Source organism: Eumetopias jubatus, unplaced genomic scaffold (genome assembly GCF_037043125.1).
Source record: "Eumetopias jubatus isolate StellerSeaLion01/CBP00866 unplaced genomic scaffold, mEumJub1_p1.0 scaffold_1, whole genome shotgun sequence".
Lineage (NCBI taxonomy): Eukaryota > Metazoa > Chordata > Mammalia > Carnivora > Otariidae > Eumetopias > Eumetopias jubatus.
The window spans coordinates 149,264,391-149,289,689 of NW_028274807.1; the positions used below are offsets into that span (position 1 = coordinate 149,264,391).

The following is a 25,299-nucleotide window of genomic DNA, read 5'->3' on the forward strand; positions in this document are numbered from 1 at the left end:
CACTGTCTAAAAAGGGAGAAAAACAATAAAGGCGGGGGGGGGGGGCAGGAAGGGGACGAGGGCAGGGGGAAATTCCTCCTCTGAGGAAGGTGTGTTCTTATGTAACAGTCTTCAAAGTTTCCTCTAGGTAGAGTTTGCAGCATTAAGTTTCCTAAGACAGGAGATGGGTTTCTTTGTGTCACAGATTCTGAGACAACAAACAAAGAGAAAGCGGGAAAAATGAACCCCAAAGGACAGGAGGTGGCTGAGGCTCTTCAGCATGGCGCTGGTTCTGCATTCACAGCTCAGCACCTCAACGCCTGCTGACGTGTCCGCTGTTTGCGATACAGTAGAGCAATGTGCTGGTAAAAACTGATCCAATCCAAAAAATAATATTAATAATAATAATTATAATAATTATAATAATAATAAAAAGTCAAGGTAAAATAGCAGCTGCATTTTATGTGTTTGTTGGTGTTATGGGATTTCCAAAACAAAACACAACTTTTTTTCCTTTCCTCTTCAGATCCACTCATTCCTGGGCTTAGATGCTCGACTCCTTAGGCGGCAGGTCCACATTGGTGACAGAGGTCACCAGGGAGACAAGACAGTCCGAGGTAGTGCCGTTGACTGACCTCCGGATTAGGGACACCCGCTCCTCCACGCAGCCCGCAGACAGGCGAGCCTCTGCATCATGGTCCCAGCACTCCTCAATGGTCACACAGAGCTGGGCCAGGCCCTGCACGTCGGTGAGGAGAGGGAAAGGACAGCCTTGTCAGTGCCCCTCAGTGAAGACAAGCATGGGGGACAGGTAAACTTGAGGATGCTCCTAAGGATCAGCCAGAGAGCCCACTGGTCCCAACCCTAGCAGCAGGTCAATTAGCAGGGGCCCAGGGGACACTGCAGAAATCAGGATGCCTTCCCTCCCAGCAGCTACCATCCTGAGCCCATTGGACTCCGTCCACAGCCTCAACATAGGAAGGGACGGGGTCGGGAACCCAGGCCCCTCCTGGGGCAGACCCAGCTGCTTGCCTTGGGGTGGTGATATTCAAACAAAATCTTACGTGAATCCCAAATCATGTAGGGGCCCACAGTGCAGCCTCAGTTACAGTGGGGACCGGAGGAGGGCTTCATCCCACCCTACTCCCTACAAGCCCTGGGGCCCCTCCCAAGACTCCGGGACACGTGGCGTGACACTCTCTGCTGGCACACACACAGTGGAGCCAAGGAAAGGCAAATGCCCACATCCAGGGGCTCTCCAGTCTGCTCGGCACCAAACCACCCCAAGATCTGTCTGCACCATGGGCTCCACATCAGGGAACTGGCCCGGCAACCCCAGCATGTCTGCCCTGGAAGACTGAGAAAGTCTGAGGCGAGGGTACAGACTCTGGCACAGCCTATATGTCCCCATGTCTGTTTTTTCCATCTGCAGCCCCGGGTTCCAGGGAGCAGTACTGCAACTGCACTTGGCCCCTGATGCTATATACGGTAGACTGCTAGCCTCCAGTGACCTCAAGGCTGTCCTGTTTCTGAAAGGACCAGGGGGTGCGCAGGGGGAGGGGCTCAATGGAGCTGAAGGCAAGTGTCTTTCCAAGACAGGAAAACAGTTCAGATGGCAGGGGTCTTTTGTACAATATCCCCAGCCTGGAGGAGACAAGATGCCACATGGCTCAGTCCATGCCCAGAAAGATAACGAAGGCAGAGAACAGAATATTTAATCAGAGCTAATCCATAGTAAGCATTTATGGACAGGTGTCCTGCCAAACAATTTACAATAACCAGTTAAATCTATTACTATCCTGAGGAGACAAAGGCTCAGAGGAATAAAGCAATTTGCCAGAAGCCACACAGCTACTGATGGGTAGATCCAGGATTCGAACCCAGACGTGTCAGGCCCAGGGTTAGTGGCTCCCCTCCACAAATGGTCCACATGGAGGCCACATGGACCCCGATGAAACGGACTGTCAGGCCCCATCACTCTGGGCCCAAACCCGGAGCCACCTCCCCGCCAAGCCTGGAACCTCCCCAGACACTTTCCTGGTGGAAGGGAGACAGTGCACTAAGTGGCCTCTGGCCCCACAGGGGAGGAGGAGACGGTCCTGCTGCCTGAGGCGTCCTCTCTCTCCGTCCCTCTGCTGCCCTGCATAGTCCCCTGCCACCCAGGCCCCTCACCGGGTGCTTCAGCCAGTGATCCTTAATGGCGGGCCGCATCTTCTTGTGCACGACCACCTCTTGTAGCTCCTCCAGTGATGGGTGCTGGCCGATCTCTTCCTCAAAGGGCAGCATGTACTCATCCACAGGGCCTGGGGGTGATGGAGAGCCCAGCAGGGTCACCCCAAGGGCTCGTGGCTCCTCACCCCACCCCCTGGATGCCCCACTCACCATCCGCAGCCTTGCAGCGGGACACAAGCTCCCACAGCACCAGCCCCATGGCGTACATGTCGATGCGCAGGAAGGCATCTCTCTGGAAGTTGATGGCTCCCTCAAGCACCTCAGGGGCCATGTACCGCCGCGTACCCACCTACACGAGGACAGGGGAGGGAGTCCCATCAACAGCCACGCACAAAGCGACTCACCACAGCACACGAGAGCCACCACCCGAGGGCACCAGACAGGGCCAGGATGGCGGCATAGAGGACACCGCCAGGGACAACCCTTGATTCACCATGTTCGTGGGGAGCTCACAAGAGGTCATGGTGCATGTATGACAGCTGAGGGATAACTGTAAATATCACGCACAGTACTCTAACACAGAACGGCTGCCTCTTTACTCTAAACCTCAGCAGCACGAGGGGCCACCCACATGCTGTGGCTGTTTTCCTGAGACTAAGATCAAAAACAGAGGGGCTGAAGAATACCTAAAAATACTGAGAGCAATTGTTCTAGGAGAATTTCCTCAGGCTTAACTTTTAGGTACGTTTTCTAGGTTTTTGGTTTGGATTCTTAGTACAGTTCCTTCTATTTTACATTGCTTAACAGTTCTGCTCAAAGAGAAAGAGATGGAGGCTACAAGGATGAGCACCGACCCCAGCGGGGCAGCTGGGTCTAACTGGCCTTTGAGGTCGTGCTGCCCTCCAGGCTTGGGTGCCCCACTGGGAAGACGAGTGTTGCTCCTGGAGTTCCCCGACAGCTCTGAGCTCACAGTGACCCTTGCTCCCTGTGTCTTGCCAGCCGGGCACCAGAAGGGCAGTGTCCACCCCTGTGCCAGCCCCCCTCCTGTACCCCTGAGGCTCATTACCTGCCCATGAGTGTCCCCCGGAGGTTTCCCTGGCTCAAACCGAACAGCCAGACCAAAGTCAGCCAGCACAGCTGTGAGGTCACTCTTGAGCAATACATTCTTGCTTTTGAAGTCCCTGGGGAGACAGGTGGACTGAGATGAAGGTGAATACTGTGCTCCTTGCTCCTGGCTTCCCACCTTGACCCCCAAGATACTGGAGCCTGTGCCTTCCAGCCCCAATAGACCCTAGACCAGGCCATCCCACCCTATCTGGGGAGCAGGGCCTGTACCAGGGTGGAGTTCTATGAGGCTGCACAGGCAGGCAGCTTTAGGACACCCTTCCACCCCTCACCCGCCTCGATGTGAGAATCCCTCAATGCACTTCTGCCACAGCTGTCAAAGCAACACCTACCACAATAGCTGGGCAGACCCCATTCCAGTCCCCACAGTATCAAAGGCCAGCCTCTGCATTCTCAGAGGGGGCGAGGTCAGGCCTATGGGCCTGGGATGAAGGCTTCTGGGGGAAAATGTACATGGCCCAGGATGGGAGTGACAAGTTGAATGAACTTGCCCAGGTTTCTGTGCAAGCCCAAGGGGCTTGCCAGGGTAGAGCAGGGTGCCGGTATGTGCATTCAGCTCCACCTCATGCTAGCAGGGGTATGTTTGGTCCTCAGTCTCCCCAGCACCTGTGTCAGTCTTGTCGTAAGGATGAAGCTCAGGGAGTAGTAAGCACACATGCTTAGGGCCACCCCAGCACACTCACTGTGCACTACTATTAGGTTGAACCATATGGAAGAATCAACATTTTTGGCCTACAAAAATTGCAATTTCACATTGTCAACCTTAAATGTCATTATGTTATTACCATGAGGGGCCCTTGAGCTTTGAATCCTGGAATCCAAGGCTCATTCCCCTCCCTCGTAGGCACAGAACCACACTAAACCAAGTCTGATGACAACCTACTCAACCTATCCGCACTGTTCCTTGCTCTGTATGACGGGGCTGGGAAAACACCCCCTATCTCACCGATGACGAGTGTCTCACAGACCTCTCCCTTCAGGTGACAAGACTGATCTGGCCTAGTGTCTCTAAGTGTTCAGAGTAGTGCCTGCATTTAGTGAGGACTACCATGACCAGTTAATATGGTGGTCTCAAGGGGTAGCCCTAGAACCCTAAAGAGTCCCTGACACTGTTTCAGGGGAACTGCAAGACCAGAATTTTTTTCATTCAGAATCCATTATTTGTCTTTTTGTAAATTCATTCTCAGGAGAAGAGTTTTCCAGAGGCTACATATACATGTGATGTCATCACTCCAACACTCTGACACTTAACGGATGTGTACTCTGATACAGCATATATCAGTAGATATAACCCATGTACACAGAAATTCTTAATGTAAAGAGATCCTGGGGCGCCTGGGTGGCTCAGTCGGTTAAGCATCTGACTTGATTTCTGTGCAGGGCATGATCTCAGGGTGGTGAGATGGAGCCACGCTGGGCATGGAGCCTGCTTCAGATTCTCTCTCTCCCTCTCCCTCTGCCCTTCCCCCCACCACTGAGCACAGGTACACACACTCTCTCTCTCTAAAAAGAAAAAGAAAAAAAAAAAAGAATGTAAAGAGAGTCTAACCAAAACGTTTGAGAACTGCTAAACCAACCCTCCAAAGTAATGGGAGTCAGCACTTCCTCATGTGGCCACCAGAGGGCATGAGAAAACCAGCTTTCGAGGCCACATCAGGCCCAGGACACACAGGTGGAAGGCAGGGGAAGGGCCAGGTGGGCCCACCACAGAGCAGCTAAGCATCTTTATGAATCAGAGGCTCCCCACCCCCAACCCCAGGCCCTGCTCTCACCCTCCAACCCTCTCTGCAGCTCCACACCAAGCGCAGGGAGGGCAACTGCTAAGCCAGGTACCTGTGGGCAATAGACGGCTTGTGGCCCTCGCCACGGCACCAGGGCACATCCTCATGAAGGTACGAGAGGCCTCTTGACATTGTCTCTGCCACGTGACACAGTTCATTCCACGTGATGATGTTCCCCTTGAGGTAATCCGTGAGGGAGCCCTACAGGAGACAGCACAGAAGTTGGGCACAGGCTCTGGGTACAGGAAAGGACAGGACCCAGCCTGGCCCTGGGAGGACTGTCTCAGTGGACCAATGGCAGACTCCCCTCCTGGGAGACTGGGACTGACATGGAAGGTATGTGAGGCCAGGAGGGGTCGCAGGGCGGGGGGGTGTCAGAGGGTGTTAATCATGAAGTCATTGCACTTATTCATAAGAATGTATCCCAGAGTCAGGAGTTCTTACAGACACTCACATCCACACTTAGGAAGGGTCATCCTACAGTGGAAGGCCACCTCATCTCAGGAGCCCCTGTTCATAAGCATGACTCACCTTGTCATGGAAGGCCGTAATGAGCCAGAGCTCTACCTCAAGGTTGGAGCCTCGCTTCTCAGCGGCAATGAACTGCAGCAGGTTCTCATGCTTCATGCCAGGGGTGCTGAAGATCTCCCGTTCACTCTGCCATGACTGTTTGTCCTAAGGCAGGGATGCGGCTTAAACCCCACTGCCGCCACACCACCCTGAGGCAGAAGCGCCAGCCACGCCCCCACCCACCCCCTTCAGCCAGCCTCGGCTCTGTAAGGGAGGCAGGCAGATGACCAGGACTGAGCTGGGCCCTGGAGTACAGGCCAACAGTGATCCCGGAAATCATGCAGCGCTAGCACCGGATTTACAAACAAGGCCACTGAGGCCCAAGGAGGAGAGTGAGTGGCTCTGTGTCACACACCAAATGAGATGCAGAGCCAGGCCTGGTGTCCAAGGCCTCTAAGCAGAACCCGATGTCAAAAACAAACCCTTGAAAACCAGAGTGGACCAAGGTTTTGCAAAGTCCTACCCCAGCCCTACAAGAAAATTTCAGTGGGGCTCGCCTCTCTCTCATCCCACCTGCCTCAGCCCAGAATGCCCTGGGGTGGGACAGCTCAAGCTGGACAGCAGGGGTGGATGACCTGGAAGCCCCTCACTCACTCACCTGGAGTGGGAAGATCTTGACAGCGACAAAGTCATTCATGAGCTGCGCCTTCCAGACACAGCCAAAGCGCCCCCGAGCCTTGATCTCCAGCAGCTGCAGAGGCTTCAGGCCCACCAGAGGGGACGGAGGTGGAGGTCCAGGGTCCTGGAGGAGATGGAGGGCTTAAGAGGGTCTGGCCGGGCCACCCCACCTCTACCCCTGCCCTCCGCCAGCCCTGTCTCACCTCGTGGATGTCCACATGGCCGTAGGGAGGCTTGCGATGCCGGTACATCCAGAAGGCCAGCAGGACGATGAGGGAGAGGCCCCCAATGGGCAGCAGCGAGTAGGCCAGCACCGTGAGCAGGGTGGGGGCTGTCGGGGGTGGCTCGTACGTGACTGGGGGACACACGGAGCCCTGTGTCACACAGCCCGCCCACCCACACACCTCAGGGGCCAGACCAGAGAGCCCTGCAGCCACTGCCCACCCAACTCAGGAGCTGAGAGGAGAGCTCCAGGGCCAAGGAGAGGCCCCAGCCTGCCCCGCCCCCCACAGCCCTCACCTTCCGGGCCCCCAGCCTCCGGCAAGTGGGTGAAGCGCTCGTTGCAAAAGTTGCCTTCACAGCAGCAGAAGTACACCTGGGGGTTCTCCTCGGTGGCCACGCACTCCTGCCTGGAGGCACACAGTTTCCCATGGACCCTTCAGCTGAGGTATGCAAGCCTCACTGGGGCCTGCCCAGCCGACCCCTCCCCAGCAATAGAGAAGCTCAGGGGGAACCATCAGGGGACAGTGTGAACCCACCTCCCCTAAAGTGGGACCCAAAGTCTGGCAGGGATAGCCAAGGGTCCACACAAAGAGCTCTCCTTTGGACTGGGGCAGGGTATACACAGGTGCAGGAAAGCTAGGGCCCTGGCACCATCCCTACCAAGCTGTCTGGAGAGGCCCTGGTCTCCCCCCTACCCTTAAATGCCAGGCTCACTTTTACATCCTGGGGCCCAGAGGGCACTGTAGCCACAGGCGGGCTCCAGCGGGGCTGCGGGGGGGGGGGGGGGGGGTAGTGAACGGGAGGGGAGGGCAGGCTCCAGCCGGACTGAGAGCTGGGGGGAGGGTGGGCTCCAGCGGGACTGAGGCAGGGATGGTGCTGGGAGGGGTGGGCAGGACCGGCTCCAGCGGGCTGAGGGGCTGGGGGGAGGAGAGGGCGGGCTCCGCACACCTGTCGTAGCAGTTGAAGTCGTCCAGCCAGCAGCCCTTCTTGACGAGCTCGATGGTGCCGGAGCTGTTGCGCCAGGAGGCGTAGCAGTGCAGCCGCTTGTCCTGCTCGCCCTCGCAGCGCTCCAGGCCACTCTGGTTGGTGCGCTCCAGCTCCCAGTTGGCGTTGTAGTAAATGCACTCCCGAGTCTCGGCCTCCCCACGCCCGGAACCTGTGCCCGGGAGATGAGAGAAGCGCTGAGCGCTCCACGACCCCCGGCGCCTGTGCTGAGTCCCCAGCCACCTTGCGGGAGGCTGGGTGGTGGGTGGGTGTCCAACAGCCAGACTGATGGCTACACGCGCACAAAGGGGCTCCACTGATGCCCGAGGCTCCTGCGTGGGGGTGGGGACGGCTCCCTCGCAGCAGCAGAAATGGAGGGCACAGTAGAATCACTGGGGAGGGGGGGGCTGCTAAAAATACACATTCCTGGGCCTAGCCCATACCGGACAGCTTAAATGGGGGCAGAATCTACTACAGTTTTAAACACCACCACCCTCTACCTCCAGCCCCCTCCTCACCCCACAGAATCTCAGGTGACTCGGCCACACACCTCAGGGACCATGTGTGGGCACACTCCGAGAGGCAGCTTCCTGCTGTCGCTGTCTGTCTCATCCTGGGGAGACACACTGCTGGTGTGTCCCCCACCCCAGTCCAGACTGAATGGGAAATAAGGACCCTCCAGTCCAGTGCCCTTCCAGCACCCAGGAACGACACCTGGTGCTCCGCAGAGCAGGAGAAGGTCTAAGAATCAGGCCAGCGTGCTCAGGGTAAGGCTTTCCAGAGTCAGGATGTGGAGTACGTGCCCCAAGCAGAAGGAGGGCTGGCTGGTGACTAGAGATGGTTAACAGAATCCTCCCAGCTGGGCTTGGCCCCTGAAGACCCCTGTGAGCACTCCCGACAATTCCTGTGCCCTGTTCCACCCCCTGCATGAGTGCCATCCAGGTGGCCAAACACCTGAACCCCCAACTGTACCCTTCAAATATTCTTTCCTTCAAATATGGCCTCAAGCATTCACCAAATCCACCGTTCTCACCAACCCCTCTCAAGCAACCCCGTCCCAGCCCTCCCATCTGCCCCACTGCCCCCAAGACTCCCAAAGCCCTGTAATGGGAAGGAGGAAGGAGATGCCAAAGGAGGTTCCCAGGAAACAGATTATGGCCCCTGCCCCTGACGCCTGGGCTGAAGAGCTCTCCAGAACTCTGTCTGCGAGTGCCCTACCATGGTCCCTTTACAGGACACCCATGATCAACCTCACTGCCAAAAACCATAGACACCCAAGAGGAAATCAGCACCAAGCATCCACCTAACCTCGCCACTCTTCTTGGGCCTACTGCAGGCCAGGGACCTGATGCCACCCCTAGCTCGCATTCCCGCCCCAGGAAGGAGGAAGGACGGGTCAGAGTCACCCCCACGGATGAACAGTCAGCCAGCCCACCGGCAGCCAGAAGAGAAGATCTCACCCCAAACCTGGCGGAGAGCTAAGTGCCCAGAATCTTAACAGCCCAAAGCCTCCCTCATCCTCTGCTCCACGCCCACAGTGGCCATCGTGAGCGAAGAACTTGATATGCCATGGTATACCCAGGGAGAAGGACAATGACTGGCTGTCAGGAGGAAAGCCCCCCCACCCCGCAGGTCATTCTCTAGTCACCCCACCCCTTCTGCAGCCCTCTTCAGTGACAAGAGGCTCCTCCAGAGGCCAGGGGCAAGCAGCAAATCTCAAAGCTCCAAGGGTTCAAAATGTCATCCTATCAGAATGCCAGTGTCTAGCCATGGTTCTGGTTATCCAAGGACACTTGTAAGAAGAGTGGCCTCCCAACCCACCCAGGCAGCTGGGACCCAGCCTGGTCCATAAGAAGGGCATCAGGAGTGCACACTGGCTTCCCCCAACCAGGCCCTTTATGGAGCATAAGGCTTAAGGTTTTAGGGGAGAACCTAAAGGGATGGGGTGAGCTGCAGGTAGGGGTGCCAGCTACTCCTCAATCTTGCTTCCCCCACCGCCATCACACCATGTTTCCAGGCCCCTGAATACGCTCCACCTCTGGGCTTATCACAAGTTACTATCTCTGGCTGCAGGATGCTCCCCACTTTCTCCTTTAAATTCCGGCTCTTCTCTCTCCAGAGACCAGGCAAACTCTCTACCTCCACAGGCCCTTGTGCTTCCTCCATCACTTCATTCACCACTCTTTTTTTTTAATGATTTTATTTATTTATTTGACAGAGAGAAAGAGACAGTGAGAGAGGGAACACAAGCAGGGGGAGTGGGAGAGGGAGAAGCAGGCTTCCCGCTGAGCAGGGAGCCCGCTGAGCAGGGAGCCCGCTGAGCAGGGAGCCCGATGTGGGGCTCGATCCCAGGACCCTGGGATCATGACGTGAGCCAAAGGCAGACGCTTAACGACTGAGCCACCCAGGCACCCCTAATTTACCACTCTTGACTAACTGCCTATTGTTTTTTTTAAAGAAATGTTTCATTCAAAATGTGTAAAAATAATGTAACCAAAGACAACCTCCAAGAGAAAATAACATAGTGAATACTCATATTAAGAAATAAAACATTATAAATGTACTTGAAAATCACTTTTGAAATGTCAGCCTCCCCCACAAGCCTGCAAGGCTGATGAAGGCGAAGCCCTGACTATCTTGAGTGCTAGAACCAGTTCCAGACAGATGGCAGGTAGAAAGATGGAAGAATAAATGGACAGAGGACATGGTTATCACCTGGTGAGGGCAGGATTTGGAGGGAAGGGACTACAGGAGGCGTGGCCTGAGCCTGCAGCCCCAGCCTGAGGGTCCTCAGGGGAGTTCCCATCTCCATGCAGACAACAAGCAACAAGCCCCCTGTGCAAGGCGAGGAGTCCCAACATGGACAGTGGCCAAGGCCGGCCCAACTTCTCTCCTCATGCCATTCACCAAGCAGAGGCTCCTCTGGCCACTACCATGGGCAGGACACAGGTGGACAGGGCTAGGGAATGCCAAATCTCAAGGCTCCAGGTAGGACCCAAGGGCTCAGGATATAACTGGACCCCCCCTCTGACCAGATCCTCCTACAGACAACTGAGAGTAAGGCAGCCCTGAGCTGGCCAGACATCGTTCAAATCCTGGCTCTGATACTTCTTGGGTAAGTTACCAATCCACCCTGTGCCTCTGTCTCCTCGTGTGGAAAAGCGATGGTAGAAGCACCTCATTCCTCAGGCTGTTCTGGAGCCAAATGAGTTGATGCATTTTAAGAGTGGTTATGACAGTACCTGGCACATTAGCGGTCCTATCAGGAGCCATACCCCTCCCTGCTGCCTGTGACAACCCTTCACATTACAAGCCCCCCAGGAGGGCTCCCAGCCCATCAAGTAGGGATTGTGCACACCAACGCCTCCAAAAGCTTTGCACTCAGAGCCAAGGAGGACCTGGGGAGATGGGGAGACTCCAAGCCCCTCCCACACCACACCCAGGCTCTGCTGCCAGCTGGAAGCCCAGGGCCACCCCCTTCCTCCCTCCTCCCTGGGCTCTGCTTCTGCACACACACACAGCTATTTATAGTCTCTGGCAACACTCCAACCACAAGGCAGCCTCTGCCTTTTAACAGACACAGGGTTCCTGCCCACGCTTGCTCATGGGCGGGGCACCCATGCACATGAGGCTCCCCTGACCCCCACCCACTCACCTATCCCAGCAGGAGAGGAAGCTGCGCTCCCAAGATGGGGTGCCTGCAGTCCCCCCGTATTTGCTACCGCAGAGCCCTGAGGGGAACCTACCTCCCAGATACCTGGGCAAGTGGCTCACTCCATCCCTGAGTCACAGCCGACCCAACTGCCGGCCTCCAAAGGAACCATGCGTCCCCAACAGACAGTTTCTAGGTTCCAAGGGATTTGCACCTTATTGGAAAGAAGGCCCCAGTACTCGCCGAGCCCTCAGCCCAGGTGGGCAGAGAAACCCCACTCGTGGACACACACCACCACTGAGAAAAATAAAAATACGTACTCCACTATGAACTGACATTCCAGAGCTTGCCCTAAACAGGCCAGTTCTGACACTCGAGGACAAGCGCTGGGAGGTGTTTCCCAGTCCAGATGGCCTCGGACACAGCCCATGATATGCTGGGGAGAAGCAGGGGAAAGCCTACCCGGGTCCTGCCTGGAAGGCACTCAAAGCACAACAGGGAGGGAAGAGTGACAGAGGGATGCAGAAGCGAGGGCGATTAAGGCAGGGCTTTGGCAGGAGGATATGAAGCTAGCGTGGCCATGCCTCCCCTGGGGTTCCCTGAGCTCTGGCCTCGGGGTGCATCCAGCCAGCCAACATCTCCCAGAGGAACCCCAGCAACCAGCAACCAGCTGCACTCTACCCTTGGCTCCTGAAGCCCCTCGGCAGCACCTGCCCCCCACCCCAGGAAGCAGATGCCCAGCTCCAACCACGGGGCATTGTAGACCAGTGAGAAAGGGATGCCACCCACCACACCCACCTCAGGCCCCTGCCATCAGCATGCCAAGGTGCACCCTCCTCCCAGAAGCCTCCATGCCTGCAAAGTGGCCAAGTGAGGTATGCCCAGTGCTCTCCCTTACTGCCCAGACTCCAGATCTGCCTAGAGAGAAGAGTCAGCCTTCCCCTAGCCAGTGGCCAGGCTCCCTTCCCAGGAGGCTCCTGCCTTAGGCTCCCCTAGCCCTGCCCTCCTCAGAAGGCAGCCCTACAGTTAGCTGAGTACCTGCTGCCCCAGCAGCTTCCTCCAGAGGAGCCAAGAAGGGCCCAGAGACCTGAAGGTTCCGGCTCCCAGTGACAGTATTTGGTCCATGTTCATGACTCCTCCCCCACAGGAGTAAGAATGGCCAGGGTGTGAGGACTAAGGGAACCTAAAAGGGCGAAGGGGAGGTGCAAGGGGGAAGGCTGGAGTGTGAGAAAGACACCCACAGACACACACACACACGAGTGTGCACCCACTGTGGAGTGGCACAGACGGAGAGTGCGGCAGAAAAGAATCCAAAATGCATGTATACTTTATCTTTGAACTTTCACACAAGAACTCAGTATGTTTCCAGCAGCCAAACAATCTCTGACATGTTGGCTTTTTTGCCTCGACCCATTTATTTGTGAGCCATCCACACTGATACACATTCATTTAACAAACACATAGCAGGCACTAAACTAAGCACTTTACAAATAATAATTTCAGGGTGCCTCAGTGGTTAAGCATCCGACTCTTGATTTCAGCTCAGGTCATCATCTCAGGATTGTGAGATTGAGCCCATGTTAGGGCTCCACACTGGGCATGGAGCCTGCTTAAGATTCTCTCTCTCCCTCTCCCGCTGCCCCTCCCCCTCCCTCTCAAATTAATGAATAAACAAATAAATAAATCCTAAGCTGAAGCACAATGAGGTGACGTACCTTCCCCAAGTTACTACCAAGTGTCAAAACCAGGTTTGGAACCCTGGCAGCCTGGCTCCACAGTCCATGCCCTGCTGCCGCCCCTGCAGCTCTGTGGTGCATGCAGTCCACTGTACAAGCTCACTACTGAAGTGTCCATCCTCCCGATGGACTTCTAGGTTATTTACAAGGGGTGCTGATCTGAGCACTACCATCAGGAAGCCTCTAGACTCCTGTGTGCTTTCTTGTGCTCACGTGTGGGAGGGCAGTTCAGGGGATATGTTAGACATGCTGGGTCCTATCATAGGGTAGGAGCATCTTCAACTTACTAGAGACTGTCCAACTTTTCTCCCAAGGACCCATCTGGATGTACCAATTTATGTTCCCAGAAGACTACAGCCCTGCCGAGCCACACCCTCACCCCTGATATTTGCTCACCTGGTCAGTATGAAATGGTGTAGGACAGTTTTGATCCCCATTTCCTGATTATTGGTGAAACTGATCATCCTTTTGTGTTTATTAACCTGTACTTCTGAGAAATGCCTGTTCACATCCTTTCCCATTTTTCTGCTGGGATGTATTTCCCAGGAGTTGTATAAATTCTTTATATATTCTTGGTAATAAAACTTTTCTAACCATAGAGTAATCCTCTTCATTTGTTCATTTGCTCTTCACCAAAAAGGCTATTTAATCTGATGCTGACATAGCTATACAACATTTTGTGGTTAGCATTTTCTGAATTTATCTTTTTCTTTTATTTTAAATCTTTCTGTATCTTTTTCTTCCAGTTCAGTTTAACACTGTCTCTGACCTAGAATTGAGTTTCATTACATTCATGATTACTGCTACGTTTACATTTGTTTTTTCTCTACTGCTACCACCTTTGGATTATCTTTTTTAATTCCACATTTCAGCCACTCTGGTCTGGAAGTAATGTACTCTGTATCTATTCTATTACAAGCTAGCCTTTAAACTTTAATATGTACTATTTACGCTAAAAACCTAAAGTTAACATCTCTACCATCCCTCATAGGAACTTAACTGTTTTAGCTCCAATTACCTCCTTCCAACCACACTTAGTTTAATTTAATATTGGTGTTAAATCTTTAATCTGCTATTGTTGTTCTTCTTATCTGCCTACCAAAGTAGATATGATCTGTATTGTATACACTCGGTATTTTCTTATTTGTCCATACATTCATCAGTTCGTCTGCTCAGCCAACCCTACATCTCTATTCTTCCTTCTGGGACCCCTGTCCTTCCAAAAGAACATCCTCCCTCAGTAAAGATCTTTTGTAGAGAAGCTTTTGTTTGCTTTTCTGAAAGTGTTATTTTGCCCTGTTTCCCAACTGACACTTTAAAAGAACATAAACTTTTAGGCCGAGTTATTTTCTCGTCATTTTGAAAATATTGGGTGCCTGGGTGACTCAGTTGGTTAAGCGTCTGCCTTCAGCTCAGGTCATGATCCCAAGGGTCCTGGGATCGAGTCCCATATCAGGCTCCCTGTTCCGCAGGCACTCTGCCTCTGCCCCTCTCTCTCTCTCATGAATAAATTTAAAAAAAAAATCTTAAAAAAAAAAGGAAATATTATTCCACAGTCTTCTGACTTCTATTGTTGCTGAAAAGTCTGCTATTATTTTAACTTTGTAGATACTGTCTTTTCTCTTTGACTACTTCTCTTAGATCCTCTCTTCACAGTTTCACTATGAGCTGTGTGTCTAAGTTTAAGTTTAAGTTTATTTACACTGCTTGGAAAAATATACATTTTATCCAGTGATTCACCTCTATTATCAATTCTGAACAATTCTTGGCTTTTTATCAATTTGAGTATTACATCTCCCTATTCTATGATTCTGAAATTCCTATTAAAGTATATTAGACTTGGGGTGCCTGGGTGGCTCAGTCAGTTAAGCGTCTGCCTTCAGCTTAGGTAATGATCCTACGGTCCTGGGATCCAGTCCCACGTCAGGCTCCCTGCTCAGCAGAGAGCCTGCTTCTCCCTCTTCCTCTGCCCCTCCCCCCCCTGCTTGTGCTCACATGTGCTCTCTCTCTCTCATGTGCCCTCTCTCAAATAAATAAGATCTTTAATAAATAAAGTATATTAGACTTTCTCATTCTATCCAGTATTTTAACCCTGCCTTTATGTTTTCCAATTCTGTATCTAGGCACTGTTAGGGATAATTCCATATGGCCTAACTTCCAATTTATTAATTCTCTCTTTAGCTGTGTCTAATTTGCTATTTAGCTCTTCTACTTAATTTATAAATTCAATTAACCCATTTTTTCATTTCTAGAAGTTCTATTTTTTAAAAAAAGTTCTTGGTTGATTTTGATACTTCTGTTATTTGTCATACTTCCAAATCCCTATTTTATAGTTCCATAATTTAATTTCTTGAACATTTATTTCTACCACCTGTTAGTGTGATGATTTTTCACTTATGGTATCTTGTTTCCTTGTGTGTTTGGAATTTAGGATTCTCAAAATTCTGGGTTCTGTTTTTGGATACAGAGCTTATGTTCATCAGGCCTCTATTGTGAGAATACTCGAAGGCCAACTTTGAGGGGGCAACCTTCCAGAGATAATTTTTGCTTTTGCTTCTGCCAAACTTTCTAGGACATCATCAATTTGGAATCACTTTAATTTCTCAACTTCGAGTTTCCCAGAGAATACTAATTGGTATAAACTTCAACTGCAAGCTCATGTAAGCACAGACCTATGGTTATAAATTCTCAAAGGAAACTATCTGCCTCCCTATCAACCTAGGACAAGACAGTTTCATTTTATACTCCCTTTGTCAGCAAAAGGATGTTCCTTCTAGTCCAAACTTTCACTGAAGGTATACCCTATGTAAGTTTTATCATATGAGGGCCTCAGTCTCAATTTCATACCTTATCTCTCATGCTTTACACACTGCCACTAAACCTACACCTCTAAGTTAGGGAAAGGGGCAGAGTCCCCCTGGGAATCAACAACTTTAGCTAGTTGAGGTATACAGTTCTAATTTCCAGCCTCCTCTTGCTTCTCCCTTACTTTCTTATATATGCAGCTATGCATATCCATTTTAAAAGGACATTTATTATATCTTATCCAGCATTTCTACATGTCTTGCAAGAGGAGGTTTATCAGCTGTTTAACTATTTCACTATTATTGCCAAAATATAAGTCCAAGAGCACTTTCCAAGGGTGACATAAGCTATAAGCTTTCCCAAGCCCAGCCCAGGAACAAGGAATCAAGCCACATCACCTCAATTCACTTCCAACTTCAACTCTGTAAACAAGTCCCTAGCACCATCCTCCCACAGAACAAAGTGTGGGTCCAGGGCCATCCTCTGGAATCCTTGTCTTTCTCCAGGCCCCATAATTTCTGAAGAATACTAGAGAGAGAGCTTCCAGGTAAAGGTTAAGGATTATACACAAATATTACTTTTGCTACCTTCTGTAATCCCATGAAAACCACAGCAAAGAGAAGTTTTTTAAAGCATAAACCCGTAGTTTTTTAAAGCATAAACCATAAACAAAAACAACAGGAAAGAACCACCGAAATCAAATTCTGAAGCTGGAAAGCAGATACATAAGTGGTCAGTAACCATACACAATCCTGAGTTGGCTGTGAAGAAAGCTGAAAAGCAACACGATTTCCACCACAGGAGCCTCTAAAACTCGGGAATTTGTGGCACTAAATGTCTCTGGAAGAGTGAGGTGAAGATGAGTCCAAAGACAAAAGGCTGGCCAGAGCTTCAGAGCTCACTACCACTCGCCATGGCTGGGGGCTACCTCCCCCAACCCAGCGGAGAGTAGGTTATTTTCTAAAGAAGATAAAATAAAGAGCCTGGATAGGGAGCAGTGGGAAAATTTGAGGGCACAGGCACCATATGGAAACAAGAGGAATACAGAATAATATATGAAATACAGAAACTCCAGCTCTCTTCCCACCATGGTTCCCAGGATATTGGCAGCCAGGCCTATACCCACCCTTCCCCACCAATCCCCAAACACAAAGCAGAAGATACTTCTCAGGAGTATCAAAAACAACCCCATCAGATCATCCTACAGTTGGCAGGTTCTACTCAGGAGTTCAGAGCTTTCAATCAGTATTCAGGTCCACCCTTAAAATAAACAGGTCTAGGAAAGCCACTTACCTGAAAGACAGAGATAAAAACACGTGGGGGGGGGGGGAACCAACTTGGAGAATACAGAGATTATGTAGGGAGAAGATAACTTCAAAAATTCTATCAATACCCTCAGAGAGCTAAAAAACCAATGCGCCCATGAAAAGTAAATCGAATGGCATTGTTAAAAGACCAGAGAATGAAAGAGCTCTTGGGAATTTAAAAAAAAGAATAAAATAAAATTATATATACACACACACACACACACACACACACACACACACACATAAATGGCAAAAATGAAAATCAACAGAAAGATTAAAAGATAACATTGAAGTAATCTCACAACCAAAGTCAAGTAAACACACAAGGATACAGAAAATAAGAGAGAAAACAGAAAAGAATCTAGAGGCCCAGTCCAGTCCAGGCCCAGTCTAAATAACAGCAGTTCCAGAAGGAGAAAACAAAAGGGAAGAAATCAAAGACCAGCACAGTGCCCCCCAGCAAGGCCCATCACTGTGAAATTTCACCACAGTGGGGACAAGAAAAGATCCCACAACAAATGTCTATCAAGAGAGAAATGTCACCTATAAAAAATTAGGAATCAGAATGGCTTTGAACTTCCTTGCAGCCAATAATACTTGGAAGTTAGATTATAATGGGACTGTGCTTCACAATTTGGAGCGGAAAAGATTTCCTATTTACAAGCTCATACCCAGTTAACCATTAATGAAATATGAAGGGAGAAGAGAGAAAAGTAAGATCACAAAAATGTACCTCCTATTCACCCTTTCTTAAAAGGTAGTAGAGGATATGCTCCACTAAAATGAGGAAGTAAACAAAAAAAGAAGATACAACAAGGATACAAAAACCCAAAGATGCAACACAAGAGATAGTGACAGGTATCTTAAAGATTGAAAAGCAAAGGAGACACAGGGTGACAGCCAGACCAGGATGGGAGACAGAGTCTACATGTGAACTCTGTTCCAAACTGCTGGCTGACCTTTAACTACACAGGCACCAATCACACTTCAAGCAACCAAGTAAGCCTAAAGGAACTCAAACAGACATTGCAGCAGCTACACATCACAGAAGTGTATGAATTCAGCCAATATAACTACCTGCTAACGCAAAAACCAAAAAAACAAAAACAAACCAAAAAAACACCAACAAAACAAACTCAAAACAAGCAATGCTTTTAAGAGGAACATAACAAAATTCAGAGCCTCTACAATTATCACTCACAATATTTAGATATAATCCAAGATTATATGAAAAATAGGTAATGTGTCTCATATTCAAGAGAACAGATAATCATTGGAGACTAATTCTAAGATGATCAGATGTTGGAATTAGCAAAGATTTTAAAGTGACTATCAGAACTATATGTTCAAGAAAGTAAAGGAAAATACATTCCAGTGAAGGCATTGATAGGATATATCAGCAGAGAAATAAAACCTACCAGAAAAAGGAACGAAATGGAAATTCTAAAACTGAATAACCTGAAACAAAAAATTCACAAAGACAGGTTGAAAGTAAACAAATGGAAATAAATATACCATGTCCACATAGCTAGAGTGGTTATTAAAATGAAATTTTATAACACTAAGACACAAATATGGATGATTTATTTCCCTATTGAAGCCCCACCAACTAGTACCACTTCCCAATCTTGAAACAATTTCTCACACCTACGAAATACCACTTCAAAAGAACTGAAATGCTTCTACTCATGGGAAAAACTGTCCATTTTCCAACTTCTGTGTTTCTTCTTTGTCTTAAATTAAGCATCCATACAGGCATGAATATATTTCTGGACTTTCTATTCTATTTTATTGTCTCTTTAGCTATCTAGCACCAAAAGCTTCCCATTTATTTTTTTTAAGATAGTATTTATTTGAGAGAGAGAGAGAGAGAAGAAGAGAGAGAGGATGAGCACAGGGGAGGAGCAGAGGGAGAGGGAGAAGCAAACTCCCTTCCAAGCAGGGAGCCCGATGCGGGGCTCAATCCCAGGACCCCCAGATCACACTACCTGAGCCCAAAGTAGATGCTTAACCAACCGAGCCACCCAGGTGTCCCAAAAGCTTCCCATTTTAATTACTACACCTTTACAATGAATCCTGAAATCCAGTAGGCACAACTTGTTCTTTTTCTTTAAGATAGCCTTGACTCTTCTTAGTCCTTTGCATTTCCAAACTGTTTTACTCTGAGGATTAAAGATTAGACCCTACAGGCTTTTTCTGCATCTACTAAGATAATCCTATGGGTTTTTTTGCTCTGTTAACATGGCAGATTAGATTTTCAATTGTTAAACCAATTATGCATTTCTGAGATTAAAACACTTGGCCATGATATATTTTTTTTTACATACTGCTGGATTTGTGAATGTTTTAAAGACTTTTGCATCTTATACTCATTAGGGATATTAGTTCTATTTATCTCTCCTGCTCTGTATGTTCCCTTATCTCACTTTTATTGCTTTCTTTTCAATTTGTGAATTCTCTATTATTCCATTTGTCCCCTTTATTAGTTTGAAAGTTATCATCTTTCTCTCCTTTAGTGGTTACCCTAGAGATTACAGTATGCCTCCTTGAATTATCAAAACCCAATATTAATGGGTAGTTTTATCCTCTTGGTGGCCAATGTGAGAATTTTTAGAACAATTAAATTCTATTTTCACTCCACTCTCCATATAGCATTGTCATGTGTTGCTTTTTTATGTATTTTGAACTCAGTAACGCACTTCTTTCATAACCACATGCCTATCACTTTCAATATTCTTCATTCTTTTCTGCATCTCTGACCTCCCGTTTAGATCATTTACCTTCTGCCTGAAGACCACCCTCTTTACTTGATACTTTCACTCTTTCTTTTTTTAAGATTTATGTATTTATTTTAAAGAGAGAGAGAGGAAGAGAAATAGAGTGGGGGGGAAGGGCAGAGAGAGAGAGAGAGAGAGAGAGAGAATCTCAAGCAGACTCCCTGCTGAGCGTGGAGCCCAACATGGGGCTCAATCTCACAACCCTGAGATCATGAACTGAGCAGAAATCAAGAGTCAGATGCTTAACCAACCGAGCCACCCAGGCACCCCGATACCTTCATTCTTGAAAGACAGTTTCACTTGATATAGAAGTTTAGGTTGACAATTATTTCTTTTAGCCTTTAAAGCTATCATTCCATTGTCTTCTGGCTTCCACTGTTTTTGAGAAGTTAGATGTCAATAACCATTACTCTTTTGATTGTAAATATGCTTTTTTTCCTCTGGCTGCTTTTTAAGATTCTCTTCTTGGGGTTCAGAAGTATGGCTGGAATAAGAAGAGGTGTGGAATTTTTAATTATCTTATCTAGGTTCACACGGCATCTTGAATCTGTGGCTTGATGCCTTTCATTCATTTTGCAACATTCTCAGCTATTATCTCTTCTGCTTCTGTCTTTTATTTCTCAGTCATTTCTGTCGCTCTGATTACATGGATCTTAGAGATCTTCTCACTTGATCCTCTCTGTATCTTTCCCTATCTTCTGTATTATCTTTTTCTCTTTGAAGGGCTTAGTCTGTATATTATCTTCTGATCTATCTTCCCATTCATTAATTCTCTCTTCAGTTTTACTTAACTTCCTGATAAAATCACCCATTGAGTTCTTAATTTCTGTCCACGTACAATGCAGATCTAGAACAGATTTTTCATTTAGCTCTTACATTATTTTTCCAGCTCTCTACTGAAAGCTCTCCACTTTCATTTCCTTGATCATAGCAAGCACTATTTTTCAATATGCATATGATAACTCCAGTCTGGAGTTCACCCAGGTTTGCTTCAGCTGTGATGTTTCTGATGGCTATTTATTTAAAATGATCATGATCACCCAGTAATGACACGTGCAGAATTGTCTGTAAAATAATTTGACGCCTACGATGATGTTATATTCCTATAATGATATTACATGTGCTTCTGGCAGGCAGCTAAGGTACCATTAATTCCAGAAGATCCTAATCCTGCTTTAGATTTGTCTTCTCTTGGTGCCCCCTTACCCCCAAGTCTTTGGGGTTCCAACTCAAAAGGAGGGGTTCACCATACCCACCCTCTGTTGAAAACTCCAATCCCTGTCTTCCTAGCCCCACAAGGCTATGAAATGCAAATGCAACCCTCTCGCTTGCCCACACGGAAGGGCTAAAAAGAGATTCAAACATCAAAGTCCCCACCCAGGGCCTTTGTCCCCACACAGATCCTGACCTGGTAGGGCTTCACTATCTTCTGGAGCTGTACGGTGCTTTCAGCCAGAGATGTTTCCTCAATCTGCCCATCTTTTCCAGATGCCTTCAGAAATAGGGCTGGTCCTGGTCATCAAATAAGGAAGCCTCCATATCTACTTTTTACCCAGCTTTTAAGACTATTTTCAGGAACACATAATACCCAAAGAGGAGATGTCTACACATACACAGAAACTGAAATCACCTATGTAGATAAGCCCGTTTGTGGAAGTGTTTTAATCAGACCCTAGGGGCAGAGGCCTGAAAAAATTAACTTCCATTCCAAAGTGTAACTCAAGAGGGAAAGAGAATTTTCCCTTTCAACCAATTTTATTATTTCAGACTGTCAGGAACTGAATTGTGTCATCCCCCCACCCCCAAAATTCTTACCTCCCAATGTGACTGTACTGGGAGATAAAGCCCTTTAAAGAGGTAATTAAGGTCAAATTAGGTTATAAGGGTGGGGCCCTAATCCAATAGGACTGGTGTCCTTAGATGAAGAGACAAACACCAGGAGTGTATCCACACACAGGGAAAAGACCATGTGCGGACAAAGTAGGCAGCTATCTGCAAGCCAAAGAGAAAGTCCTCACCAGAAACCATCCCTGCTGGCACGGAGGAGGACTTCCGGCCTCCAGAACTGTGAGAAAATACATTTCTGTTATTGAAGCCACCCAGTCTGTGGTATTTCAAAGCCATCCATTCTCTGGCAGCCCTATCAGTCTAATGCACAGACAGTGCACATCATCTGTACAATGTGGGAAAGCTGATTGGGACATCATTCATCCTAGAAACAGTACCATAAATCCACTGTCATCTAAATCCACAAGCAGAGCCTGACAAGTGGGCTTGCACAAGGAATCCCAGTGAAAGAGCAGTGAAACAGCAGACAGCATGATGGAGAAGGAGCCTAGGAAAGCACAGGCTCTGGAGAACAGTCATCTCAAACTATCTTCCCTAGTTCTGTGGCCAATCGTGGCAGAAAGTTATACAAGGGAACACCACACACGCTCAGACAGGAAGTGAAGTTCACCAGCTCACCTTCTGTCATAAGAAGCTTCTCATCAGATTCTAAAATAATTCTTCTCCAAATGTCTCCTATACCCCCTACCACCATGATCACCACATGTGCAATCAGGATCCTGCCATGCCACAATCCTGTCAAATGCACTGGGGTCTCCAGTGGTGGTGTCCTGTTATGCACAGCTCCTCACAACCTTCAGCAAGTGCGTCAGTCTCTCTGGAGGGTGGAGGCCATGAACAGCACGGCTGGCGAGCTCACACAGCCATCCCAAACCCAGACCAGCACTTACTGGCAAGTCCGCTGCTACCTCTCCTCTATCAACACAGTAACCAGGAGGCTCAGACACAGGAAGGAGACTCTCTGGCTCTCAGACACTAGATCTTGTCTGGGCACCCTTCATGAAGTGGGTTATTTCCAACCTCTGTCATCTAGCATTTTTGGAGGCAGGGGGGAGAGGCTCACATATTGCTGCAGAAGGCCACCTGCCATCTCACCCAGCTTCTGCCCCCACTGCCATCACCTGGGTAGCCTCGTGGGGGGGAAAAAACAGTACAGCCATTTCTCAGTACCTATTAAAATTTAAAATATACATGTCGGGCACCTGGGTGGCTCAGTCGTTAAGCGTCTGCCTTCGGCTCAGGTCATGATCCCAGGATCCTGGGATCGAGTCCCACATCGGGCTCCCTGCTCAGCGGGAAGCCTGCTTCTCCCTCTCCCACTCCCCCTGCTTGTGTTCCTGCTCTCACTGTCTCTCTCTGTCAAATAAATAAATGAAATCTTTAAAAAATAAATAAATAAAATAAAATAAAATAAAATATACATGTCCTGGGGCGCCTGGCTAGCTTAGTCAGTACAGCACACAACTCTTGATGTCAGGGCTATGAGTTCGAGCCCCACATTTGGTGTAGAGATAACTTAAATAAATCTTTTAAAAAATAAAATATACATGTCCTATGACCTGGAAATTCCTCTTGTCATCTATCCTTGAGAACCAATCTGCATAAACTGTATACAGTCAGAAAAATCCATCAACAGACTAGATAAAATGTAGTCTATATACCAACTTTGAAATTTCACAAAGCTATTAAAAAAGATCAAGGTAGACCCATACGTATGAGAAGGATAGCCAAAACATATCTCTGAACTTAAAAGGCATGACATGCAACAATACAGATGTTAAGTCACAAACATGGTGAGCACAAAAAAAAAGATGGACACAAAACAGTTCACTCTGTTAGATTCCACTCATATAAAGCACAAAAACAGGCAAAACTAACATGTGCTGTGAGAAGTTAGGATGGTGATTACCCTTAGGGGCGTAGGGGGAAGACTGGAAGGGCGCAAGAAGGGCTTGGTGGGCATAGGGGCTGGCCAATTTCTGATTCTCGATCTAGATGCTGATTACATGGGCATATTTAGTTTGTGAAAAATCATCAAGCTGTCACTTATGACAATTACACTGTTCTACATGTATTTCATACCCCAATTAAATGTCTGAAAAGAAGCAATACCATTTTAAGTTACAAAATCCAATTTCTCTGAGCACTTCCACAGATGCACAGATAATGTGTGTAGAAGGACTCAGATGGGACCAGGTGGGGACCGAGAGTGGTGAAGGGCCCTGGTTTTATCTGTAACGTCTAATTTTCTGCAGTTGAATGTATGTGTATAATTTGTAAAACTAAAAATTAATAAAATTTAAAATGGGAAAAGAACTTACGGCCAAAGTGACCTCTACTCCCCCCAGCTACACCTGGTGCCTAACCAGGAGACCCGGGGTCAAGGGAGGCTTGGGAGTGGCTTCTCAGGGCAGGGGAGGCAGACCTGCATTGTCCCAGTTCTCCTTCCCCCAAGCGGCCCTGCAGGACTCACTCTGAGGTGGGGGGTCCACATGAGGGGCCAGCCTGGTGGGAGGGAAAGCAGAAGTCACCTCTATAACTTTTCTGCCCCTCTATTTCTAAGCCCCAGAGCAGATGAACCCTGATCCCCAGGTTCTCAGGCAGAGAGGCTAGACCTCCTTATGAAGCACGAGCCACAGGGCTCCTCTCTAACCCACTTCCCACCCAAGCCAGTTCTAAGGCAGGACCTGGTCTGCCTGGCTACTGAGCACCTGAAGGGAACATCAAAACTTGGGTGCCAAGGAAATTCCCATGAAGTACATAAAAGCACATGGGTTTCTTAACCCATGGCTGTCAGCCCAGGGCTCTGAGAACTCACGCATTCTTTCTGAATCAATGGGGGAGAGCAGGAGGTAGAAAGAGGGTTGTCAACATTAGACATTAAAAGGCATTGTCCTCATACCTGAAAACACTGTGCACCACTACACAAGACAGAAGAAAAAAACATCCTGACATCAACACTCAGGAGAGTCAGCTTCCAAGTCAGCCTCCCATTTCCATTGGTTCAGGTTGACGCAGCAAGCGGGGGCCCCACCCTCTCCTCGGATGGACAGACAACAGCTGGTCTGGTCACATCTTCCGAAAGGCTTGACCACAAACTCCGGGAAGCAGCCTTCTCCATCCTCCAGCCAAGGGCTTGGGTTTCCAACCAGCCTTCCTTTTCCTTCCCCAGAACTAATTTTAGCCTCCTTGGTTGTCAGAGTGGAACTCAAATAGTCGGCAGAGGAACATTTGCAAACAAGAACATGAGCTCACCTCACAAAACACCTCTGCTCCAGCCGAGAAGCTGACTAGAGAAAAGAAGTCCCATTGTGCAGCAGGCCAGGCCCCTAGAGAAGGTCCCCTGGGAGAAGGGCCACACATCTGCCCAGTGGGGCAGACTTCCTTTCCAACACCTGCTCCCAATAACCACAAGTCCATGAATGAAAACACCCAGCTAGGGCTGCCAGTCCCTGAGTCTGAAAAAGGCACATGTGTGTCCAGCAAGAATGGAATAACCAGGGCAAAGCCTGGGGCTGTTCAAGGGCCGGAAGCCATGACTGATCCTAGGCCAGGAAGAGGCACAGCTCACTCCCAGCCCCTATCATCAGTTGGTTTCCAGCGCCTCAGACATAGATGTCACTGAGAAACTTAGAGACTCAAAAGAAGGCAGCAGCATCTCCTCTCCCCCATTCCCACCCCCACCCCCAACTTGGGCATCCCTCCCACCAGCAGCACGACAAG

At 48.9% G+C, this 25,299-nt stretch overlaps 1 protein-coding gene across 1 annotated transcript in view; it reads right to left on the reverse strand.

Annotated features, from left to right (window-relative positions):
* Positions 1 to 425: 425 nt before the first annotated feature.
* ACVR2B (activin A receptor type 2B) overlaps positions 426 to 25,299 on the reverse strand; it is a 30,425-nt gene continuing 5,551 nt past the window's right edge. Inside the window, exons 2-11 of the mRNA XM_028107178.2 lie at positions 7,416 to 7,623; positions 6,765 to 6,874; positions 6,449 to 6,600; positions 6,226 to 6,369; positions 5,589 to 5,732; positions 5,110 to 5,258; positions 3,218 to 3,332; positions 2,362 to 2,500; positions 2,152 to 2,282; positions 426 to 718 (exon numbers count right to left, since the gene is read on the reverse strand). Of these exons, the coding sequence (XP_027962979.1) occupies positions 524 to 718; positions 2,152 to 2,282; positions 2,362 to 2,500; positions 3,218 to 3,332; positions 5,110 to 5,258; positions 5,589 to 5,732; positions 6,226 to 6,369; positions 6,449 to 6,600; positions 6,765 to 6,874; positions 7,416 to 7,623 (1,487 nt within the window). The 3' untranslated portion in view covers positions 426 to 523. The remainder of the gene's footprint in view (positions 719 to 2,151; positions 2,283 to 2,361; positions 2,501 to 3,217; positions 3,333 to 5,109; positions 5,259 to 5,588; positions 5,733 to 6,225; positions 6,370 to 6,448; positions 6,601 to 6,764; positions 6,875 to 7,415; positions 7,624 to 25,299) is intronic.